At 44.7% G+C, this 23,498-nt stretch overlaps 5 protein-coding genes across 5 annotated transcripts; 2 read left to right on the plus strand and 3 right to left on the minus strand.

Moving 5' to 3' along the window:
- Positions 1 to 227: 227 nt before the first annotated feature.
- On the minus strand, positions 228 to 3,008 carry BDR25DRAFT_371466 (purine and uridine phosphorylase; the record flags this gene model as incomplete). The annotated part of the gene is made up of 3 exons (XM_033697189.1): positions 1,801 to 3,008; positions 391 to 1,745; positions 228 to 344 (listed from the first exon to the last, which is right to left on the minus strand). The coding sequence occupies exons 1-3, from the start codon at positions 2,789 to 2,791 to the stop codon at positions 228 to 230; spliced, it is 2,463 nt and encodes an 820-aa protein (XP_033546370.1). The 5' UTR covers positions 2,792 to 3,008.
- A 5,902-nt stretch (positions 3,009 to 8,910) lies between these two features.
- BDR25DRAFT_288436 (uncharacterized protein) lies at positions 8,911 to 9,353 on the plus strand (the record flags this gene model as incomplete). The annotated part of the gene is made up of 2 exons (XM_033688389.1): positions 8,911 to 9,167; positions 9,227 to 9,353. Coding segments are annotated over 2 exons (272 nt in total), but the record flags the coding sequence as incomplete, so codon positions are not given.
- A 370-nt stretch (positions 9,354 to 9,723) lies between these two features.
- On the minus strand, positions 9,724 to 10,695 carry BDR25DRAFT_356225 (uncharacterized protein; the record flags this gene model as incomplete). Its single annotated transcript, XM_033695595.1, has 8 exons — positions 9,724 to 9,769; positions 9,808 to 9,924; positions 9,990 to 10,036; positions 10,080 to 10,161; positions 10,208 to 10,257; positions 10,383 to 10,475; positions 10,506 to 10,545; positions 10,604 to 10,695. 8 exons carry the CDS (start codon positions 10,693 to 10,695, stop codon positions 9,724 to 9,726), a joined length of 567 nt encoding a protein of 188 aa, XP_033546372.1.
- A 258-nt stretch (positions 10,696 to 10,953) lies between these two features.
- Positions 10,954 to 21,370, minus strand: BDR25DRAFT_304310 (uncharacterized protein). The gene has a single exon (XM_033690184.1). It carries the CDS (start codon positions 20,934 to 20,936, stop codon positions 11,376 to 11,378), a length of 9,561 nt encoding a protein of 3,186 aa, XP_033546373.1. The 5' UTR covers positions 20,937 to 21,370; the 3' UTR covers positions 10,954 to 11,375.
- Positions 21,371 to 21,637: 267 nt separating this feature from the next.
- On the plus strand, positions 21,638 to 22,222 carry BDR25DRAFT_304311 (uncharacterized protein). The gene has a single exon (XM_033690185.1). The coding sequence runs from the start codon at positions 21,901 to 21,903 to the stop codon at positions 22,165 to 22,167; it is 267 nt and encodes an 88-aa protein (XP_033546374.1). The 5' UTR covers positions 21,638 to 21,900; the 3' UTR covers positions 22,168 to 22,222.
- The last annotated feature ends 1,276 nt before the right edge of the window (positions 22,223 to 23,498 follow it).

The raw sequence follows: 23,498 nt of genomic DNA on the forward strand, positions 1-23,498 counted from the left end.
TGCAGCCCACGATAGCGGCGTCTGACCGTACTCCTTGTCCTTCGACTCCAGGTCGGCGCCCTTGTCGAGCAGCCGCTTGGCGACTGCACCATGTCCAAAATATGACGCCACTATAAGACCTGTGGAAAACCTGGGATTGCGGATAGATTCAGTAGCCCCTAAATATATTTTGAACCACACCGAATAGGCCTTCGAATCCGGATCAGATATTTTCAAAGCATGACGTACTATAGCAGCACCATCGTTGCTGATACAGGCCTCGCGGAAGTGAAAAGCCCAAAATGTGGCCGAATATTCCAGTAACGTGTGGATATCGACTTGGTGACTGGCCTCCGGGGTGAAATCTGCGATCAGACTAACGTCAGAGTTGAAGAAGTTAAGATAGCACACGCAGAGCTCCGCAAGAACGTTATGTGCCTGATGGATAGTGATAGAGTGATGCCCTCGTAGCTCCGTGGAAATCGTGGTAGACGATGGCAGATTGGCGAGGAGAAACTCTCGAGCAGTTTGATGAAGGAAGTAGATCTTGCCGTGATGTATTGAAACGAACAGTCCACACCAAGATCTCAGGCGTGACTTGAAGTCTTCTTCTTCTTCTTCTAGGTCCATGTCGTGAACAGTCTGTGACGAGTCGTCTATATTTACGGCAACGTTCATTTCGGAGAGAGTTAATGGCCGGCCCGCTGCCAAAATAATCGCTAAGACCTTCCGAACCATCAAGTCTTCCTTAGACTTATTCAGAATTCGCTCATATGCTTGATTGACGTTCCTGGGTAGCGTTTGAATAGCGAACTCAACTCCTTTTGGCGTCTTTTTGAAGCCTTCCTTTAAGTATTCGAACACAAGATATACCCAGAGGTATGTACGGTGTGTAAGCTTGAGCAATTGGTCCGCCAGGTGATCCTTGACATTGCTTGAGAGCTCTTTCTCCTTGGCTAACCAGTCCACTCTGTATTGGATGACGCGATTTACTTCTCGACTAATAGTTTCCGACTCTTCCTCCCCTGGTATATGAATACGCGGAAAATTGTCTAAAAGGCACCGGAACTTCGACACGATCTGCTCATACGGGCGGCTCGTTAGAAGATACTTTAGCTTGCCATGGCCGGACTGGTTGCTGCAGAGCTGGCTTTCTATGTTCCGCATTAGGTCCCCAAACTCTGATTCGGCGCATTCATCCAGAGCATCCAGGACTATGATAACAGACCCAGCCTGAGGATCGTGCACGGCATCTCCTAGGACAGCCCAAAGCGACCTTGTTGAGTTGGTTAGGCCTAGCTTATCTTCTTCGAATTGCTTCATGGCATGCTGGATCAAGGACGGCTTCTGGGAGAAGAGTTGATGGAGCAGAGCACAAAGTGCTTGGCGGACCGTGTTCTGATCTTGGTCTTTGAAAAAGAAGTAGCAAATGGTCGCTGATTGTGGTAACGCATGGTCAATTAGGTACTTGGCCAAGACAGATTTTCCACATCCAGGGTCTGCTGAGACCAGCAGTGGGCCTGATTTCCGTTTTAACCATTCTTGGAAATAGCCGTGTTTAAGGAACCACATGCATGTGCCTTCTACTCGGTCTTCCACGCGGTCTTTGTACCACTCATATGTGACATTCTTAGTGCTCTCGGTGAGACGGAACGACTGAACACACTCTTTTTGCTTGTCAGACAGCCTCTGCTTGACTTCGTCTTCCTGCATTTTAAGTTGCTTCCGTGCAATGTCTCGGTGATCTTCCACAACTTCCTGGAGGCCTTTCATAAGTTAGCATTGGCTAATCTGATAAAATTAAGTCTCCCTTAGACTAACCAGATAGAACCTCGCCTATTTTCTTCTCAGCCTCCACTTTGCTTCGTGGGACTTTACAGAGGAGATCCTTCGCATACGCTGCCGCCGCCATTGCTGCATACCCTTGCCACTCCTTATTTTTATGCGAGTCGGAGTAGTCGCAGATACCGCGGATCACAAGGCACGGGAAGCTGTTCATTAAGCCTGCTGCCTCCATTTCAAAACACAGAACGTTTTTTTCCGTTGCGAGTTTATCTCTAACTAATGCGTCTTTCATCAACTGGTTCGCTGAAGCAATTAAGCCGTAATGAATTGCGGGATTATCCTCCTCTTCAGTCCGTTCAGGTCGTGATACCAAAGTTGACGTATCATCGCCACAGGTTGCCATACAGCTCGCTCCGTCATCTAGAGGATGAACAACTCCGCTTTGATACAACCTGTCGGTGCTTGGATCTGGCCGTCTGTACTTATTCCGAAGTCTTCGCTTCTTCTCGAGAAGTCTATTGATGGTACTTTCAATCTCATTGCCGTCTGACTCATATTTCGCCTTAAGCGTACTCACTGCTGCCAGTAGGACTCTTGGGGGCTTGTTCAAGAACCCTGTTGTTTGGAAACTCTGACATTGTATTGTCTTGCCGAAGTCATACTGAAACACACCACTGTTTCCATTGCCAGGATCGCTAACTACAATGTCGCCAAGACGGATGTCATGCTTTTTGCTTGGAGCACCGCCACCGATGCCGACCATCAAACCGAGCCTGATATTGGGAAAGCTATGCAGCATGTCTCTCGCGACGCTTGTTGCCGACGCTATGCCGTACTCGCCGTCTGGCAAGACGGCAATAACGACACTATGTTTCCCAATCCTACCCAGCGTGTAGATGTTGTCGTCATTCGGCGACACGTCATCTGGCCCTTCGTGCTTTTCGTCAAGGAAGGCTTGCGCAGCGACCAGCTCCGTCGTTATAGCACAGATCCAGCCGACAGTATAATTGTGGTTCCGGCCGGGCATACTTTGCTAGCGGAGAATGATGGGGGAATATCAGGGTCCGAGAGCTTCGGGGCAGGACGGACTCGGTTCGGCCGTTGGTGATTCGTAGCGAGGTTTGGTGGCCTTGCGCAAAACGAAAAAAGTGCTCCGCGCCTTGCAAGGAGTAGAGGATTCGGATTTGGATCCTATCAAAGGAAATAGGATAAGCATTGAGGGATGATGAAAAGGATAAACGGTGTAGCCACGGCAACTGAGTTCAGCTCTGCGGGGTTGAAACTGCGGGATGTGGCTAACATGCAGCACAGCCGCAGCCACAACTGCACGTCGATATACTATTGATATTGCCAGCCTTGGTTGACGAATCGACCTTGAACAAGAAGAAAACTACCTGCCTGTATAAAAAATTGCGCATATCTTTAGTCAAAGCGCTGTGCTGTCTTTATATGGTCACGTTAGAAGGTATAGCTTATAACTAGTCTCTGTACAGATAAGCCTTTCAAAAGTCTTTGCCTGCTCTAAAAACGCCGCAATCTTGGCGCAAACCTCAGAGATCCTTAATCCCTGATTTAGATCAAATTTTAATAGATTTCCAGCTAACGTACTTTACAGGCGAGTTGCTTACACACCTAAGTTACTTACTTTTACTAGACCCTACTACACTACTTTTTTTACACTAATGCATTCCTAACAACACTACTTAGACATGTTAAAAAAGTGTTAAATACAGCTTATACTTTAAGCTTTTAAATAAAATATAATACTTTTTAAGTAACACACTATAGTAATCTATAAAGTTTTTTAAAAAATAATAAGTAACTAACATACTAAATAACTTTTTTAAGCTAATTATATAGCTAACTTATAAAAGCTAAATAATAATAAAAAGTAGGTAATTATTTAGCACATACTTAAGCTAAATGCGTAAGAATTTCCCCTCTAGCTAGTAGCTATAGCTAATATAGCTAATTTTTTACATACTAAGTATAATATAAGCTATAACGTACCTAACGGGTTGGCCGGCCACACAGGTTGGCCGGCCACTTTTGCTAAGCCCCCACTAAACTCTACCTATCTACATAATGCCTTAACAACAACACTAGATTAAATCTTCTAAAAAATGTTAGATACAGCTTACTTTTTAAGCTTTTAAATAAGACTTAAAACTTTTCTTATAACACACTACAGCTATCTATAATGTCTCTTACATAACACTAAGCAATTAATGCGCTAGACAGCCTTTAAAAGCAGAATGCTAGCCTAAATTAAAAAATCTAACTAAGCTTAAAAAAAAGTAGTTATTAAGTATATACTTAAGCTTATTACGCGCAGATTTCCCTCTAAGCTTATAGCTATAGCTAATATAGCTAATTCCTTGCGCACTAAGCGTAATCTAGGCTAGGTTAGCTTAAACTAGCCTAGTATATAAGTTAAGCACTACTCTAAGTTTATAATAAAGTTTAATTATAAGTATAATTATAAAAAAGTGCTTTATAAGAATTTAGAGGTTATCTAGAGCTAGTTTTACTTAGTAGCTAACATAAAAGCTAAGTATAGTATCTAAAATAAAGACATATATAACTTTAATAAGTTAAGCTTTATAATAGGCTAGATATTAACTAGAGCAGTTATTATAGCTTTAAAAAAATAAGAATAGCTAAAGGTAATATAGTAAAGTAATAAAAAGTAAATAACGTACCTAACAGGTTAGCCGGCTACACAGGTTGGCCGGCCACTTTTGCCAAGCCCCCACCACACTCTACCTATCTACATAATGCCTTAACAACAACACTAGATTAAATCTTCTAAAGAACGTTAGATACAGCTTACTTTTTAGGCTTTTAAATAAGACTTAAAACTCTTCTTATAACACACTGCAGCTATTTATAATGTCTCTTACACAACACTAAGTAATTAACGCGCTAGACAGCCTTTAGAAGTAGAATGCTAGCCTAAATTAAGAAATTTAACTAAGCTTAAAAAGAAAGTAGTTATTAAGTATATACTTAAGCTTATTACACGCAGATTTCCTTTTAGGCTTGTAGCTATAGCTAATATAGCTAATTCCTTGCGCGCTAAGCGCAATCTAGGCCAGGTTAGCTTAAACTAGCCTAGTATGTAGGTTAAGCACTGCCCTAAGTTTATAATAAAGTTTAATTATAAGTATAATTATAAAAGAGTGCTTTATAAGAATCTAAAGGTTATCTAGAGCTAGTTTTACCTAGTAGCTAACATAAAAGCTAAGTATAGTATCTAAAATAAAGACACATATAACTTTAATAAGTTAAGCTTTATAATAGGCTAGATATTAACTAAAGCAGTTATTATAGCTTTAGAGAGATAAGGACAGCTAAAAGTAATATAGTAAGGTAATAAAGAGTAGATAATAGTTATCTAAAGCATTAATATAATAAAGTAGGCTATTTTACTTTTTATTATTTTTAAAAGCTGCTATTACCTTTTTACTTAGTATAAAAAGGAGAATCTGCCTTAGAACTAGGTTATTATAGTCTCTAAGAACAGCTAGACAACAAATTAGCTTAGGCTGCAGTAGTTAAAGCACTTTAATAAGCATATAAAGAGAAGAGTTGTAAGCGCTTATTAGCTTTTTATTATTAATAGCTATAAAAGCTATAACTTACTTAATTTTTAGCAGTACTGTAAAAAAAACAAGATTATTACTATCTACATGCTTTTATACTTATTACACTTTCTACAGCCTCTTAATGTAGGTTGTTTTACCCCTTTAAAAAAGGTGTATAAGCGCTAAGCTAAAGATCTTATATGTAACTAGATTACTTATATTATAAAACTTAAGTTCCTACTATGCTTTATACGCGCTTATAATGTAGTAATTACTTTTAGTAATATCTAAGAAGGGTTTAAAGGCGCTAGTTTAGTTCTATTTAACCTAGAATAAGTTAAAATAGCCCTTAACATCTAGTTATGTACTTTATTACTACTACTGCCTATTAATAACAAGCCTTAGTAGTTATAAACCCTAAGTAATACTTTTAAATTTAGGTTATAATTAATGCTTATAAAAGTAAAGATTTAGAGGCATGTAGATAGCTTACTAACATCTATAGTAAAGGCTTTTAAGAAGGTCTTAAAAGGGGCAGCAATTATTACACACAAGCTAGTGTTAGCGCAAAAAAAAATTATAAAGCTTTAAGCAGTAAATAAGGCTACTACACAATATAGATTACATAAAAGAAAGTAGATTTAAGCAAAAAAGACTTTAATAGTTAAAAATAGGGCTTATCTAACTGCTTTAAAGGAGTTTAGAGCGCGTAGTAATAGGAAGAAGCTAAAGACATAGGTACGCGCTAAAGGAGGTAAGCTAAGTTAAAGGCAATGTAGGCAGTGCAATTAGACTAGGCATAACTTGCGTATGTGTAAGAAAGTAGTAGAAGTAGACTTTAAATAATATCTTGTGTTGTATTACTTTATACAGGGCTAAAGTGGGCTGTTTTGCGAGAGAATAGAGTGGTTTTAGTAGGGGCTTAGCAAAAGTGGCCGGCCAACCCGTTAGATACGTTACTACTTATTAATAATAAGCCTTAGTAGTTATAAACTTTAAGTAATACTTTTAAATTTAAGTTATAATTAATGCTTATAAAGGTAAAAATTTAAAGGTATATAAATAGCTTACTAATGTCTATAGTAAAGGCCTTTAAAAAGGGTTTAAAGGGGGTAGTAATTATTACACATAAGCTAGTATTAGTGTAAAAGAAAATTATAAAGCTTTAAGCAGTAAATAAAGCTGCTACATAATATAAATTACATAAAAAAAAGCAGATTTAGGTAAAAAAAACTTTAATAGTTAAAAATAAGGCTTATCTAACTGCTCTAAAGGAGTTTAGAGCGTGTAGTAATAGAAAGAAGCTAAAGACATAAGTGTGTGCTAAAAAAAAGTAAGCTAAGTTAAAGGCAATATAAGCAGTGCAATTAGACTAGGCATAACTTGTGTACATGTAAGAAAGTAGTAAAAGTAGACTCTAAATAATATCTTATATTATATTACTTTATACAGGGCTAAAGTAGGCTGTTTTGCAAGAGAATAGAGTGGTTTTAGTAGAGGCTTAGCAAAAGTGGCCGGCCAACCCGTGTGGCCGGCCAACCTGTTAGGTACGTTAATACTTTAAAACTTAAGTTATAATTAATACTTATAAAAATAAAAATTTAAAAGCATATAAATAGTTTACTAACTTTTATAGTTAAAGTATTTAAAAAAGTTTTAAAAAAAGTAGTAACATACTTTATAGGCAAGTTGCTTACACACCTAAGTTGCTTACTTTTGCTAAGACCCTACCACACTACCCTTTCTACACTAATGCATTTCTAATAATACTACTTAAACATATTAAAAGAACATTAGATGCAGCTTACACTCTAGGCTTTTAAATAAAATGTAACACTTTTTAACTAACATGCTGCAGCTATCTATAGGGTCTTTTAAAAGATAATAAGTAACTAACGCGCTAAATAACCTTTCTTAGCTAATTATATAGCTAACTTATAAAAGCTAGATAATAATAAAAAGCAGGTAATTATTTAGCACATACTTAAGCTAGATGTGTAAGGATTTCCCCCCTAGCTAGTAGCTATAGCTAATATAGCTAATTCTTTGTGCACTAAGTGTAATATAAGCTATGTTAGCATAAACTAGCTTAATATATTTATTAAGTGTTACTTAAAGCTTAAAGTAAAGTTTAAGTATAAGTATAACTATAAAAAAGCTTTTTATAAAAATTCTATAGTAATTTAAAGCTAGTTTAACCTTATAAAGAATATTAAAGCTAAGTATAGTATCTAGAATAATAACATGTACAACTTTAACAAGATAAAGTTTATAATAGGTTAAATATCTACTAGAGCAGTTATTACAGGTTTAGAAAGATAAGGACAGCTAAAAGCAGTCTAGCTAGGTAACTAGAAGTAAACAACTGCTATCTAGGGCATTAATGCTAAAAAGTAGGCTATTCTACTCTTTATTTTTTTTAGAGTAGCAACTACTTTTTAAACTAGTATAAAAAAGAAAATCTACTTTAAGATTAAGTTATTATAATCTCTAAGCATAGCTAAACTACTAATTAGCTTAGTCTAGACTAGTTAAAGCACTTTAACACACATATAAAGAAGTGTACTGTTAGCAGCTACTGTCTGCTAGTTATTAATAGCTATAAGAGCTATAACTTACTTTATTTTTAGTAATACTATAAGAATAATAAGATTATTACTATTTATATGCTTTTTTACTTATTACACTTTTTATAGCTACTTAATATAAGTTGTTTTACTCTTTTAAAAAAAGTGTATAGGTGCTAAGCTAAAAACCTTATACATAACTAAATTACTTATATTATAAAAATAAAGTTCTTACTATACTTTAAAGCAGCCTATAATGCTGTAATTACTTTTAGTAATATTTAAAAAAAAGTTTTAAAGCGCTAAATTAGTTCTTTTTAACCTATAATAAGTTATAATAGGCCTTAATATAAAGTTGTGCACTTTATTACTATTACTACCTATATATAATAAGCCTTAGTAGTTGTAAACCCTAAGTAATACCCTAGAACTTAGATTATAATTAATACTTATAAAAATAAAAATTTAAAAGCATATAAATAGTCTACTAACTTTTATAGTTAAGGTGTTTAAAAAGGTTTTAAAGGGGGCAGTAATAATTATGTATAAGCTAGTGTTAGTGTAACAGGAAATTACTAAGCTTTAAGCAGCTAATAAGGCTGCTACATAACATAAATTATATAAAAAATAGTAGATTAAAGTAAAAAAAACTTTAATAATTTAAAAAAGCTTACACTTAACAGCTTTAAAGAAGTTTAAAGCGCGTAGTAATAGAAAGAAGGCAAAGAAGTAGGTGTAAGCTAAAGTAGGTAAGCTATCCTAAAGATGCTACAGACAGTGTAATTAGACTAGGCATAACACGCAAATAAGTAAGCAAGAAGTAGAAGTAGTATCTAAATAATATTCTAGGCTATACTGTACTATATAGTGCTAGAGCGGGTTGTTATAGGCTATAATAAAGTTTGTTAGGGTGGGGTCTTAGCAAAAGTAAGCAACTCAGGTGTGTGAGCAACTCGCCTGTGAAGTACGTTATACTACAATTTATTTCATCTCTAATCACAATATCGCTACTCGAGCTTTAGTCGTTGCCCTTAAATCGCCATCTGTGGGCAAAACTACCCAACAGGTTGTCTTAATTACTGGACTACTAAAGCGCACTATTGATAGCATCTACGGCCGAGCGATCAAGCGTGGGTTTGATCCTAACGCTGTCCCTCTTGTTATAAAAGACGAATATCTTGAAGATGCTCCCAGATCTGGCCGTCTAAATAAGCAGACAAGCGAGGTTCAGCAATCTCTCACCCAGAAGGTACGCCTTGACCAATATGGCCGTGAGAAGACATGTGCTGACCTTGCTGGCGAGCTTAGCCAGGAGGTTATTAGGCTTATGGGTGGTAATGAGTACAAAGAGGGAAGAGATCACACCCAGAGGAGGCATTTGCTTGTCCGCCCAATTTGAAATGTGGCTTTTTAGTGCCTTGGCGTGGGCAAAGACTTCTGAAAGGCGTATCTGTATAGGTCCACAATTATTCTAACTAGTGCTTTGGCCAGAGCGTGGCTTGTTTGAACCTAGCGTTTTTGACGGTCTTAAGCGCATTGCCAAGACTGCTGCCTCGGGTAACTGTGAGTGCGTTTTTGCAGATGATATAACATGTCATTTTAAATTCGCACCCGCGGGCAAGGAGGGTAGCCAACCTATTCTGGCTAGAGGGTTGCGCGAGAAGCACAGAGATTTTCTCAAGCATGTTGGAGGTTGTGGTTGTTCCTACGAGTTAGCCGTGGTGCCTAATTGTAATTCCGGCACTGGGCCCTGGGCTGCTCTAGATCGAAACCTAACCTTCTAACTTATAGCAGGGCCATCTTCATTAAGATGAGGCTTTTCGCGCGGTTAAAGTTTCTGTATAAGACCCGCTGGCGGGAAAGGTGACGGTGCTCCTAAGGCTCTCTACGTATAATTTGCTACGAGGCGATAGTTTGTAGATATGGCTGAAGAGAAGAGTGCTGTATGCAGCTCCAGATAGTGTAGAGTCTTGCCAAGAATAGCCATTATCACAGCTCTGCTAGTACTTATCTCTCACAAACATGAACAATTTAAAACTCCCTATAACCCTCAGAGATTAAACTGAGGCACATCTCTACAGCCCTAGAGATTGTAGTGCCTATGAAAGGAACTGTAGGCTGTTTGACCGTACAACAGCTGTGTCACTAAAATATGCAGAACCTTTCGAACTTTGTATGCGCTTGCAACGACGGCGTTTTGGTTGTGACACTCAGACCACTTTCTGAAGCGCAGGCTTTGATTTCTAGGTCCGCCGAACTCTGTTTTGTATCATTCTTCCTTCCTATCACATTTCACTCCCTTTCAGACGAGCGCAGACTGGAGCTCGCTGCGGCTTAGTCTAGGAATCGGCGCCGGTGCGGTAGAGAAGCATAAGGACGTGGTGGCTTAATCAGGTCTTTTGTTCAGTCAGCAGAAGGGACAACAGCGGACCTTAGGGCTTGCAATGGTATAGCTTTACATCACAAAGTAGGTATCGCTGTGCGTTAGACGGCATCTCAAAGTGTTGTGGGATCGCTTTATCGAAGTCGGTTTTGACGCGGGAAGCGCGTTAGCTGACTAAACGAGCACCAGGCCAAGTCTAATCACTTCTCCCAATCCCAAGTCGGATTTAGAGATAATCCGATCGCTTGTGCAACTCGCACCGCCACATATCTTACAATAAAATACCCTAACTTACTACCTACAAGCGAGGATCAGTGATTTGGTTCCGCTGGAGATACTGATTGATATGGCGGCCCTGCATGAAATCGCGCCCTGCAGCGCGCATAGAGCTCATGATAAATTTTAAACAGAAGAGGAAGGTTCTAGGGCATAGACAAGGTTGTTCTACAAAAATTTAGAGCAGTAAGAACTTAAAGTTGGCGCTATGGGGAGGGAAGTCTATTACACCACAACACAAGGCGCTATACAAATCAGGCTTGGAGACAACAATGCAAACGTAATTTATAGGGAGTAGTAGATCATAGACACTTAGAATTAGCCGCGACAGATTATTTTCATAGAACTATAGCAATATTCGTTGTGCGCATAGGTTGTGCTGTTGCTTAAAGTCAAAGTACCCCTCATTTGTCTCGGCACACAGGGTGTCTCGGCACGCAGGGAGGGACGTTAGATATTCCCCTTTTTCCTCTGTACGGAGGAAAAAGAGAGAGCAATAACCAGAAACATGTTGCCCCCACCCTACATACTTCGTACGCTGTGCACACCGTACACTACTCTTACTCTTGCTACTTAAGTGCTCATACCATAAGCAGCTAGCTGAAAGAGCCCATTCAACACACACAATAGATTAGAAATTTCCCAAATACCAAAATCCCCAACGACGCAAACAACCAACAGCGCCATGAAAAAGCGAGATCGACACCACATAACCCAGACTGGACCCATAACACCTGTACGCAACCATAATCCGCCTGCAACACCAGAAAAAAAACCAAAAATCCAGAAACCAACTCATCACACCAAACTATACCTCACAACCATCCACGCGCCCTCCACATCCGCGCTAGCCCTCTTCACCTTAAGCTGCCAACTCGTCATGGGCAACTGCAATCCATCCTCTGCACTCACGACACCAATCAACGGCTCGATATCCCTGCCCGGCTTAAACGCGACGCTCTTCTCCGTCTGACTGCCCGCCTTCGCGCCCTTCTGCACGATCTCCACGTCTGAGGAATTGAAGTTATCGCCCTTCGCGAGGATCGCGATGCGCGTCGCGATAATTTTTTCCGGGCGGTGCTTCGTCGTGTACAGTGGGAGGCGCGAGGATAAATTATCGAGGTTCATGACCGCGGTGTCGGTATTTTCATCATCAGAGGAGGAAGCGGGTCCGGCACCGCTACCCAGTCCGGCGCGATACCACTCCGAAGCAAAGTCGGTGCGCAGGTCGAAGTACGTGAACAGGCCTTTTCCTTCCGGCGCGCCGGCGCCGAGCATCACTTTCATGTAGTCGGCGACGACGTCGGACGCCACTTTGCGCAGCTTGTCGCCCCCGTCGAGCGCCGTGTAGCGCAGCGTGAGGACGACGTCGGTGATGGAGGAGTAGTCGAAGGAGTGTATGGCCGACGGGAGCGTGAAGGACCAGGTGCTGATTGCGCCGGCGCCCTCGAACGGATTGTACCGTTCGGGCAGTTGGTCGAAACGGCCGGAGTCGGCTTGCGCGCCGGACAAGACGACAGCGGAGATGGGGAGGTTGGTGGTGATAAAACGGTCATCGTCCTCGCCCTCCTGGGCGCGATGGTAGTCGGATTTGCTATTTGCGCGTGGCGTGGTCCGCATCGAGTGGTTGAGGAGTCGCAGCGTGCAGTTGATTCCTGCGTAGGGCCCTGCAACGCAAGGGATGGAGACGTTGACTGACACGATGCGGCGCATGTAGTGCCCCGGACAGTCCATGTCGAAGAGAATTTCAGGCAGCTCAAGCATGAAAGTCCCTTTCTCGCGGAACTCGATCAACGCCATTGGGGCCCATTGCCGAACCGAGATGTGCTTGGTCACTTCAAAGTCGTGCCCAAGGTTCTCTTGACACGCGGCCTCGAGCCGTTTCAGTCCAAGGTAGAGAGATTCTCCGGCAAGAAGACCGTCGCGCGCAGAGGTGAAATATCCAAACTCAATATAGGACGATGTGGCCATCTGAGGACGTTCGAATTGGAAGCATTTTTCAGCGCGCTTCGCGAGATCGTAAGCCAAGTTGTATGTGTCGTTATAGAGAGAACGAGTACGACTCTCCATCCAGATGTACAATTCCTCGTTGGTGTATTTTGAACGCAAAAACTCGTTCACCTCGTTGGCCTGGTCCACCACCGTCTGAGCGTTCTTGATTTCTTGCGTTGTGGTGGCTACCCGAAGGCGCTGAGTAGCGATTTGCTTGTCAACGTTCTTGAGTTCGTGTCCATTCGAGTTTGCTTGAACAATACGGTCCTGTAGAGCACGCAAGTACGATGCTTTTCGACTGGCATTTGAGGCATCGGCCGACAGAGTCTGGGTATAAATCTGCATTCCACGCGCAATTGCACCCGTTGAGCTACCCAAAAAATTGCCGCCCCATTTGAGGCCAGTACCGCAACCAAAGGGTTTGATGTCTGCATCGAACTCGGGCAACATGTGCAGCAATCCAGCAAGCGTCTCCACGGCGCCAATGGCAATATTCCAATCGCGCGCCGCGCTGGACTTTTCAAGTTCTTCATTTTCTTCGGCGATAAGCATCATTTGTCCGTTTGCGATGGGGGCCTGAAGAGAAGGATTCGGAAGTTCTGTGAAGTCATCCGTCTCCCCCGGTGCCGGATCTGTCACCCCAACGAGGCCTTTGTAGTACTGCAGGCGAGACTTTGGTGCTTCCCTGTTTTGCAACAACTGTTCGAGCACAGCATTTGCCTCTTCAAGAGCGCGGTTCTTCAGGTCCAGCTGAAACGTGTTCATGACCATTTCGTGAGTAGACCTCAACAGAGAGAGATGCTCGTTGTCTTTCTTCTCTTTCGCTGCCAACAAGGCCGCGCCGAGCGACTTGAGCTCCGAGCAGATTTCGAGTGCTTTGGCCAGCAAGGTCATGAATCGGTAGTTTGGAATGGATCCGCTCAGGTCATTCAGCACTGTGTCGATGCTCAACCCCTGGGCGGTGGCCGCAACCAGCAAAGCAGGGTCAATTGGCGGGTCGAATAATGGAAGCTTTCGAACAACGCCATTGATGTCCATGCAATTGCGGATCTTGAATAGCCTGTCGTCGATCGTGTCTCGCAACTGTGCCAGTTTTGGATTGTTTGGAATGCCAAAGTACAAGGAGGATGCAAATCCAAAGATGTTCGCAAATCCTGTGATGCGATCGCTTGATCCAAGTACTTGGGACGTTTGGTTGGAGAAGGGAAATTCCACTTCCATCTGTACAACGGCATTGCCAAAAGCATCCCATCGGTTGAGCAGTGAGCTGTAGGTCTCCGCCCTGACCTTGCCACGACGGGGTATTTTCTGAGGCTTGTTACCATATACGTGCGACGCAAGGATGTAGCACTGAATCGCCTCTGGTATCGTTTCCAGGCTGTTTTGTCGGAAGTAGTAGTCGCCGTAAGTGATCAGAATTTCAATGTACTTCATCGCGATCCATTTCATGTAGGCCACCGGGCGCATACGTGCCACGACGTGAGGGGCAAAGGAGTTGTCTCTCCATTCGGAGATGGCTTGGTTAGCTCTGCCGGGTTGCAGATCAAGGAACATCTGCTCCAAGGACTCTTTGGCGTCGGTGTTTGCCAACGCTTTGAAAGGGAGAAACTTCCAGAAATATTTGTTGTTTCCGGTGCTGCTGTTTGCGGCGCCCTCAATGCTTGGATCGAAGATGATATGGCAGACCTTTAGCGCATCGTCAAATTGCTGTGCATTGAGCAACGCGTCAATAAGAGTCATGGGACCATGGAGGCCGATCTCCCAGTTGTAGATTCCATACGGACTCAACAACTCGTGATAAGAGGTGGATCCATCTTCCTCGGTGAAAGTGCCGTACGGGTTATCTCCAGCGATTTCGGCAGTTCGCGATAGAGACAAAAAGTCTTCATATATGACGCCGATATCGTCTGAGGTGTTGATCTGTTTCAAGAACTGATCCACAAAGGTATGATTGAAGGTCACCTTTTTCTCCGGGGAGTAACTCGCGGTGAACGTGGATCTACTGTTGGAGGTGATGTTCTGGGGACACTGGAAGGACGGTCCGGTACGATAATACTGGGGAGCCGTCAAGACACCGTCGTCGATTTGGTAGGAATAGAGCGTATCCGATGTCTCGATGTACTGGAATGAGGTTTTTTGGTGGAAATCGAGAGGCGGGTTCCCCGACATCAGGGTTTGAGCAATACCGCCGTCGATAAAGAGGAAGGATCCTACAACATCATGAATCTCTTTAGCGTCCTCTTTGCTCTCGATTTTAACCGACCCGTCATCCTGTTTGACATGGTGATTGTAAACGATATTCTGCGTTGCATTGAAGGCGATATCGATCTGGATATAATCTGGACTGCCGTCACTGCCGGCGAAGAAGCGAGGAATCATCTGGTATCTTGCTTGGTTTGGTGTTGCCCAGATTGTCACAGTCTCGTCCAGATCCTGTATGTCGAAGGGCTCAACAGAGTGGAGAATACACTTTTGTGACAGCTCCTTGGGTTTCCATTTGCCATTGTCGAACCTTGTAACTCCGAGATTGATTTGCCACATTGGGACGGACTGGTTTTGACCCTTCACGTCCTTGGACATGCGGTCACTAATTGGCGACGCATTGTCGATGGTGATATGCTTCAACGTCATTTGCATGAAGAAAAGGATGGGCCTTCCCTGCCATAGATACGGCGCGACGTATGAACCTGTGCCTACGGGATTTCCAAAACCGTCGTCAACGTCATAATGGGGAATATCGACCTGCATTCTGACCCACGGGGACCATCTGCCATCCGGGGAATAGTCTCTGGTATACCAGTCGTAGGGAGCATTCTGACGGCATGCCACTACGTGGGCACCAAGCGCCGATTCGCCCCGGCCGCCCTTTCTGATGAACAAACCAAAAACCTTTAGGTTGGCAACCGCAGCGACGTTATGAACGTAAGTTTTGAGACTGGCCACCGCATTGGAAAGACTGATGTCTTTTTGTTGCAACGCTGACTCCAGATCCAGGAAGAATGGAGATTTGTCGTCCCGCAGGCTGGGCACGATCCAGTTTTCAGGATACAGGTAGACCTGTCGATTTGCCTCCCAAACGCGATATCGCTTCATCCAGTTCCATCGTTTCCGATCAATCAGGTCCTCAGGTTGTTGGGCAACCTCCGCCTCGAGACCCAAAAGGCATCGCTGAACGTACAGTTGAATCGTGGAAATTGCCTGCTTGATGCGGCTTGTTTGTAGACATGAACTCATCTGGCAATCGATCAAAAAGTATTCAAATAATCCATCGGGATCTTTGACCAAGCCCGTCTCTACTAAAGAGGGCTCGACGATGAGATAGGATACCAGGGCGTCACGCTGATTCCGCCGGAGTGTGTCGAAGAGCGGCTTTGCAGCCTGTTCCCACTCACTGGCGTTGTAACGGGATCGCAGCGCCTTCTTCAGTGTATCCGCTTGAGTTGCAAACTTCGTATACGAAGAATCCGATAGATTCAACGGTTTAGCCCATTCGAACAGCAGGGGTGCCGCAATCTGAGTCTTCGTCAAAATATCCAGAGCCTTCTTGACGCTGACAAGAAGGAGCTCGTTGTGGAAATGCTCCGGAGTCAAGGAATCATAGCCCTTGAGGATGGTGGAGCATAGTTCGGCGTCCCATCGCGTCACTTTCACAATTTCTGAAACCACATCCGAGGAGCCCGGCAGCCTTGACCATGCGAACAAGTCAATAAGCCGTGTTTGCTGCTTCGGAAGGGAGTTTCGTAGATTGGTGTAAGACAAGAGCCGTTTCCACGCACCCATGGTGATGTTGCCGAGATTCAGAGCGCCTTGGTCGGCGCCCGAACTGAAGTCCGTGCCGTGCTCATGTAGGTAAATGATTTCATCGAGAGACAAACCAAACCCTTGAGCAAGGACAGATATCTTGGTTAGCTCAACGAGCACCTCTGAAACAGAGGATGACGCCACAGCGGGCAACAAGGCCCCGGATGGAATTAAGGTCGGGGGAGACGTGGAGGTGCTCCAGGACAGTGTTTCTGGGGCGGTACCAGAGAGTTGAAGAGCGTATAATCTCCCATCAACCAGACTGATTGGCGCTGATGACCAGATATTTGTTGGATCTTCAGACTGATTCGGGAATCCGTACGGAATGCCGTCCAATGTGAAGCCAGCTGGTTTGGCATCGCTCGTCACCCAGAATTGAAACTTGTCCGTCGTGGATGGAATAAGGTACCCGGACCACACCCCGCTTTCGTCGCCTTGGGCATTTTCCCTCAATGTGAGCAGAACATTCATGGCGGAATCCCCAGAGGTCGATTTCACGATATTGAGAAGGTAGGAAATCGTCGTGATGTCTGTACCTAATGCATCAAACATTGTCTGCTGGACCATTAGGGTCGAGAGTCGGGCGCGCAGATACGGCAGGAAATACCGCAAGAAAAACAATGCTTTGGTAATTGGCGTTTCTGCGGTGTCCCCGGCAAGAAGAGTGCCCTGGCCTCTTGGGGGAATGATAGACCGGAGATATTGATTGAAAAAGGTCACGCCCTGTTTCTTGATTCGGTCCACTGCCGCAATCCACAATGCATTTGCAGACAAGCCTTTCAGGTCCGTTGTCTCGTCGTCCGTAAGTATTCCGGTGACGGTGAGTTGTGCGGTGGGGGGCTTGGCAGTTTTCAGATCGTTATATTTGACCTTAGCGACCAGGGTGTCCATAGCAGGAGGGATCATGATAGCCAATCCGGAGGGGGCGTTGGTGGTAAAAACCATGCGGCCGTTGATTAAATCGCTTATCTTGGTCGCGAGGGCGGGTGCAAATATCAGAGCCAGTTTGGAGGGCAGAAGCTCCGTGAGAGAAACGGTGTTGTTGTTGACCTCAGCGCTTGTGATATCGGCATTTTGTTTCATTATTGCCTCCAAGCCATCGAGAAGACTCTTTCCCAGTTTGAGAATCACTTGGGGCGTTGGCGCAAGCGGGCGGGAAATATTGTCCACCCCGCGAATGAGATAGTTCAGCTGCTCAAAAGAGAAGTTGCTGTTGATGATATCCTGCCAGGTCTGAAGAAATGAGAGAGTTGTGTCCGCGTTCGTGAAGGGTTCACCAAGGACTTGAATGATATCGGGTAACGTATCGGGTCGTACCGAAAGGTAACTGATCAGGGTCGAGATACGAAATAGCTCGGACAAGGTGTCGATCGTAAGAGAGTCTGGGATGTTTCTCAGTTGTCGAATCAGCTCGATGTCGGCAGCTTTGAGCTTCAGGGTAGTCTGAAGCACCGGCATGTGGTCTGAAATCTTCTGCGTGGCAGTAAGGTAATTCCCATGCTCGTCTGCCTGGAACACCGGGTCCATACGAACGATGTCGTGGGTGAGAAATGTGGAGTTGTACAAAGAGGTGTCTCCATGGGTGGGTATGACATCCCAGAAAGTCAAGACCACTTCGAGGGAAAGTCCTGTCATATCGATGATGTTCCTCACTGCGACGATTTGGTGGACTAGGGGAGGATTGATGTCTGACTTCGACTCTTCGGTGTCCGTATCGGTTGAGTCATCCTCGTACGGATCTACAGACGCATCACACTCACCCGCGGAACTGTCTTCGGCGACGGAAGGCGTTTTACCAAGTCCTTGTATTGCTGAGTCAACCTCTGGAATCGTCCAGCCCAATTTGCGCCAAAGTCGAAGGAAGCGGACCATATTGAAATACTCATCCGGGCTAAGCTGACTCCCGTCAAGATGCAACAGGCGCGTGGTGCTGATGTCACAAGCGTCCCTAACGTTGCTCCATTCAACATCCTGCCAGCGAGAGCATTGCCCCGGCCTCCAGGAAAGAGTATTGCCTTCGCCTCGTATCTCACCAATAGCCAACTCGGGGTGATTCACATCGGCATCGCTTTTATAAACGTAGATGTCGCGATTCCGATAGCAATCTTGGATGTTCTTGCCACAAAGATTGATGACCGTCCCTGACGCCGACACAAACGCGACCGCATTTCTGGAGCGGCGATCGATCACGGCCCCATCGGATTGGAGTGTTCCAATGAATATGGGATCGTTAGAGAGCGTGTCTGGCTTCTTTGAGCTTGTTCCATTGACCACCCTGTCGCCGACGGCCTTCACGGAGAGGTAGCAGAGATGAGACTCGGCCCACATCTGTCCTTCCAGAGGAATTCGCGGGCCATTACCGGACTCAAGGACAACAATACTTCCGATCTTCTCGAACCAGGAATATACCCATTCCGCCCATTCACCTCCATTACAAGGGCAGCAATGGCAGCCCGACGACTTGGTGCCACCACACGAGCAGTCAGAATTGGATTGGTCGTTTTGGTCTGCACATAGGTCGATCTGCCGCAGCTTTTGGATCTTCTCCCACAAGGGCACGAACACATCGGCAACCTGGAGGAAATTGATTAATTTGGCATACCTCCTTCGTTTGTCCGTGTATTGATGCTGAACAAGGTACCGAAGAAAGCGGTAGCTGAATCTGATGCGTTCCATCGTCGTCAAATCTTTGCCTTTGGGCATGTTCGGATTGACGTAACGTGTCTTTACCAGCTCCACCAGATCGCCGTACTGAATTCCGGCGCGCTTCAGGAATTGAGCTTTCACCCATGATATGCCTGTTTTTGTGGCGGAGTTGTCATCCAGCATCTCACCCCTCGAATCATACCCAAAATAGCCCCATGGCTTTTTGAGCCCGATTCGAGTGGTGTAGCTGGACTGATGGCACTGAGCTGCGGTGGTTGTGGGTGCCCAAAACCCTTCCTTCGTGAGAATGACATACTCCTCTTGGGTCAATAGGTTGAACTCGGCATCGAATGATCTCAACACCACGCTTGACGCAGGGTTTGCCGGGGCAACGGAGGGGTCCAAAACGCCACTTCCCTGGAAGACCTGAATGATGTCTGCTCGGTTTGTTTTCAAAAATTGCAAAAACACCCTCATGGTGTCGATGGGAAAATGATACGGAAGCCCTAAGGGGTAGCCTGCCTTTCTCAGGATTTCGTACGCTGCGCCTTGGGTGTGCTGAGGAGAGCAGAGCAGTTCGTTGGTGGTCTCCCCGTTGACATTATAAGCCTTGATCATGGGAGCATGCACAACGTACGATTCCATTACCTCCAAAGCGAGGTCGATATATGGAATGTACGTATTCGTATTCTCACACGTGAGTTGGAGACAAGCCAGGTCAGGCCGTCGCTTGAGGAGAGCCTGGAGCTGGGTACCGTTGATGTCTCTATCACCGGTCTTGGAATGGCGGGAACTCAAATTGTTGTTGCGCAAGAATTCCATTAACTCCACAAAGTATGCCGCCGGTCCATAAACCGAACCGCACTCCGGGCATTCGCAAAAGTCAAGGTTCCCAAACAGTCGCTCCAAATCGACTTGGGTCACATACTTGTCGGCAACCTCGGTAAAGGATTGTTTTCTGAGTTCGACATTTTGCTCACTGTTACCGCCGTCAATCACTCGAAGCCCACTCCCACGGACCGCTTGCAGCGCGGAGAGAAGGAAATTTTCATTTCTGATCCGGCATTGCGTGGCGTGTTGGTGGATACTAATGGCGGCGTTCGTGTCGCCCATCTCGCTCGACATCTGTTCCACAAATGCGACCTCTGACATGTTAGAGATGTGCAGTGCCGATGTCAAGTTCGACTTGATGAGGGGATTGATTGCTTCCGGAATGGGTGCTAATGCTTGCACTCTTTGTAGGGTTTTAAGATTGGACTGCACCGCGCTCTGGGTGCCATCCTCAGCTGGAAGAGTCGTCAGGATATTTGACCTTGAAAGCAACTTGGTCACGGATGACTTCTGCATGTCAAACTCTGGATCCTCGTTGAGCACGTTGAATACGTGGTCTTGAGCATTGCTATCAAGCCGGATCTCGCTGTCTTTAACCATCCGCATCACGACACCCGTGGGTTCGGCGAGAAATAGTTTCCGGCGGATGTCCACTGCCTTATTCAAGGACCCTTTCGATGCGGTGGCAGCAGAAGGGGCTACCGACCTCCTCACCGTGGCCAAGGCCGGGGCCGGGGCGGGTGCCGGAGACGGAGCCATGGATGCAAGGTCGTCCAGTGAAGAGTTGATTGCAAATTCGCGCAGGGTCTTGATATTCGGATGCCTTTCCTTCGCCGCGCGCACAAAGTCGACATCGTCGTCGGATATAGCAGCCAAATGCGAGGTGATCCTGATCTCCCCAAGCAGGTCCCTCTTCTGGTCGGCAGAGAGGCTGTTTGCGGGATCTGCATCCCAAGAAGCGAGAGCATTGTCCAGGTCGCCCTTGGCTGAATCCAGATGGGTGATGAATAGTTTGGTGGCCTCTGTGCCATGGCTCTCTAGCAGCTCCTGGAGCGCGGCGGTGCGCCTAGAGAGCTGCGATGAGTCCATTTTAGCCCGGAATAGAGAATGAAGGAATTTAAATGGGTCTGTTTAGGACATTGAGAATTTGGAGGAGTGAAGGAGAACCCCGAAGATTTGAGGTGAGGATTCCCATGAGCGAAGGAGGAAAAGGAATGATGATCCGATCAATCTTGCGGAGGGAAGTCGGAATTTGGGGGGGGAAGCTTCCAAAGCGAGAATGGGGTATCCCTAGGTCCGGTTTTCCCATTCCGGGCCATGCTGCCGATGTCTCGCCATGCGATGGGCGAGGCATCTGAGGAGGAAGCGGCTGGGGAAACATGCGATGTTGTAGAGTATTGGATGGGATGCAGGTGAGGAATGCGGGGGGGCATTGACCGAATTGGGATTTGATGGTGGACCGAGATGGCCCCAGCCTGAAAACAAAACACGACAGGAGGGCAATGGGCGACGCATTGTTGGGGATCTAGATGCCGGCTTCTGGTGAGCTGAAGGATGAAGCAGGTGAGGTCGTGCCATGCGTGATTTGCGGGGTGACACGCGGGGACGGCCGCGCGATTGTACGCCACACCACGCTGTGGCGTTGTCTGACCATCAAAACATCGCGTCCAACACGGCGCATTTGGGGCCATCGCCGCCGAGTCGGCTGTTTTCCTCTGCGGTGGCGCCGATCCGGACAGCATGTGAATCCTGTGTATTCCTGGCCTCCGCCAGCTTCCTTCTGCACACGCTCTGGTTCGATGCCAACATCTCTCTCGGAATTGCTTCGCCATGTCCACCAGCGACAGGAGGATTGGAGCGCGTCCGGAGCGCGACGAACATGCGGTTGGCAAGCAATCCGACAAGCCTGCGGGCTCCCACAAAGAGCCCCTAGCCGGGAGCGCAGGAAACAACTTTTTCAGCCTCAGTGACCTATCTTCTATTTCTCTGAAGTCTGCCATTCCCACCGGCTCCCTCCATCTCACTTCCGAAGGGTGGTGGTGCCATTTCCGGAATGGGAGAAAAGTTCGATGTCAACCAAGAAACCGGCAAGGGGAGCGTGAGCATCCCGATAGGTGTTCCGCCGGGAAGAGCTGGCATGGACCCCAAGTTGTCACTCACATACAACTCTGGCGCCGGCAATGGCGAGTTTGGTCTGGGATGGAGTCTCCAAGGCCGGGGCATCATCAGTCGGAAAACATCAAAGGGCTTAGAAGGTCTCACCTGCTTACGCAACCGAGTGGCTCGTGCAACGGAAATCTCTGTGCCACTCATCACCTAAAAATGAAGCTTTAGAGCTCTATATAAATTGTATCTTAGTTAATTTTTAAGTGTAGCAATTGTTATAAGCAGGGCTATAAATCCTTATATATCTTAAAGTCTTTTAAGTAAGCTGGCTAACGCTGTTGCCTCTAAGGCTAAGATAGCCCTGCAACACCTTCCTTATTATCTACCACCTTATAGTACTTAACTATCTCCTGTTGCGTAGTAGTTTTCTTAACAGCACGCTCCTTTTAGGTCTTCTTAGTAAACTAAGTATTGTTTTAAAGCTGTAGCTTAAGCTGTTAAGCTACCTTTTTTTTTTTATAAAGTAGAGCTTTTACAGCTGCTTTAATATTCTTTATGTGCTTATTATTCTTATAAGTCTTTTTCTTTAATTACTTTACAGCCTCTTTACTATTCTTCTTCTGCTGTTGCTTAAGCTTTTTAGCTACTTTGTAATTAACCTTAGCTTATTTTTTGTTCTTCTTTTGTTGTTAAAGCTCTCTAGCCTGTGCCACCTTAGCAGGGCTAAAGAACAGTTAATTATGTTTATCCTTAGCACACAGAAGCTCTGTAAGGTTCTTGCCACGCTTCCCCTTCTTCTTTTCTGCTATTACTGTTGCTCTAAGATTAGCTACCTTATCTTTTAAAAGAATAGCTATATCTAGAAGGTAGAGAATTATGTTGCTAAGTAATTAGCTGTTAATAGTAGTAGTACTAATTTCTAAGCTAAGAAGTTAATAAATTTACTTCTTATCTTTTAGTAAGAGCTTTAAGCTAGTAGAGCTACTGCTCTAGAGCTAAGATAGTTATTTTAGAGGCCTTATTTTAAAGCTATTAAGCACAGCACTCTTATTAAAGGGGTAAATACTACACTGCTTAAATTTTAATAGGATGTTCTTTTCTATAAAGGTTTTAACCTATGTAGTGTAGAACAGCTTATAGAAATTATGTTTAGTAAGAGCTAAAAGACTCTAAGTTTAGTGCATATGCTTACTAAGCTCTATTAAGTAGTTGCTTTAAAGTAGGCTAAATAGAGCCTAATCTAGAGGTTGCGTTTAATAAGTAGTATGTAGAGGGAGTATGTTAACAAGGATTCTATGCTTTATACAGTACTCTAGGAAGCCTAGAGTAACATGTAAGCTATAGCTATTAAGTATTAGAAGCCTCTAGTCTCTGCTATAGCAAGCTTTAGCCTTAGTCTTTTAATTAAAGACTTTCTTTACTTACTTAATTACTACTTAGTTATTTGTCTAGCCTGTCTCTGTACTAGTAAAGTAGGATTAGTGCTTAGCAGGATTAAAATCTTAAAACTAGGAGTCTATTAGAGCTTTATTTCTAGCAGGATAG

This window comes from Lindgomyces ingoldianus (genome assembly GCF_010093535.1).
Source record: "Lindgomyces ingoldianus strain ATCC 200398 unplaced genomic scaffold BDR25scaffold_20, whole genome shotgun sequence".
NCBI lineage: Eukaryota > Fungi > Ascomycota > Dothideomycetes > Pleosporales > Lindgomycetaceae > Lindgomyces > Lindgomyces ingoldianus.

Coding starts and splice junctions, on each gene's coding strand:
- BDR25DRAFT_304311 (XM_033690185.1), top strand. CDS start 21,901: ATGGGAGAAAAGTTCGATGTCAACCAAGAAACCGGCAAGGGGAGCGTG.
- BDR25DRAFT_304310 (XM_033690184.1), bottom strand. CDS start 20,936: ATGGACTCATCGCAGCTCTCTAGGCGCACCGCCGCGCTCCAGGAGCTG.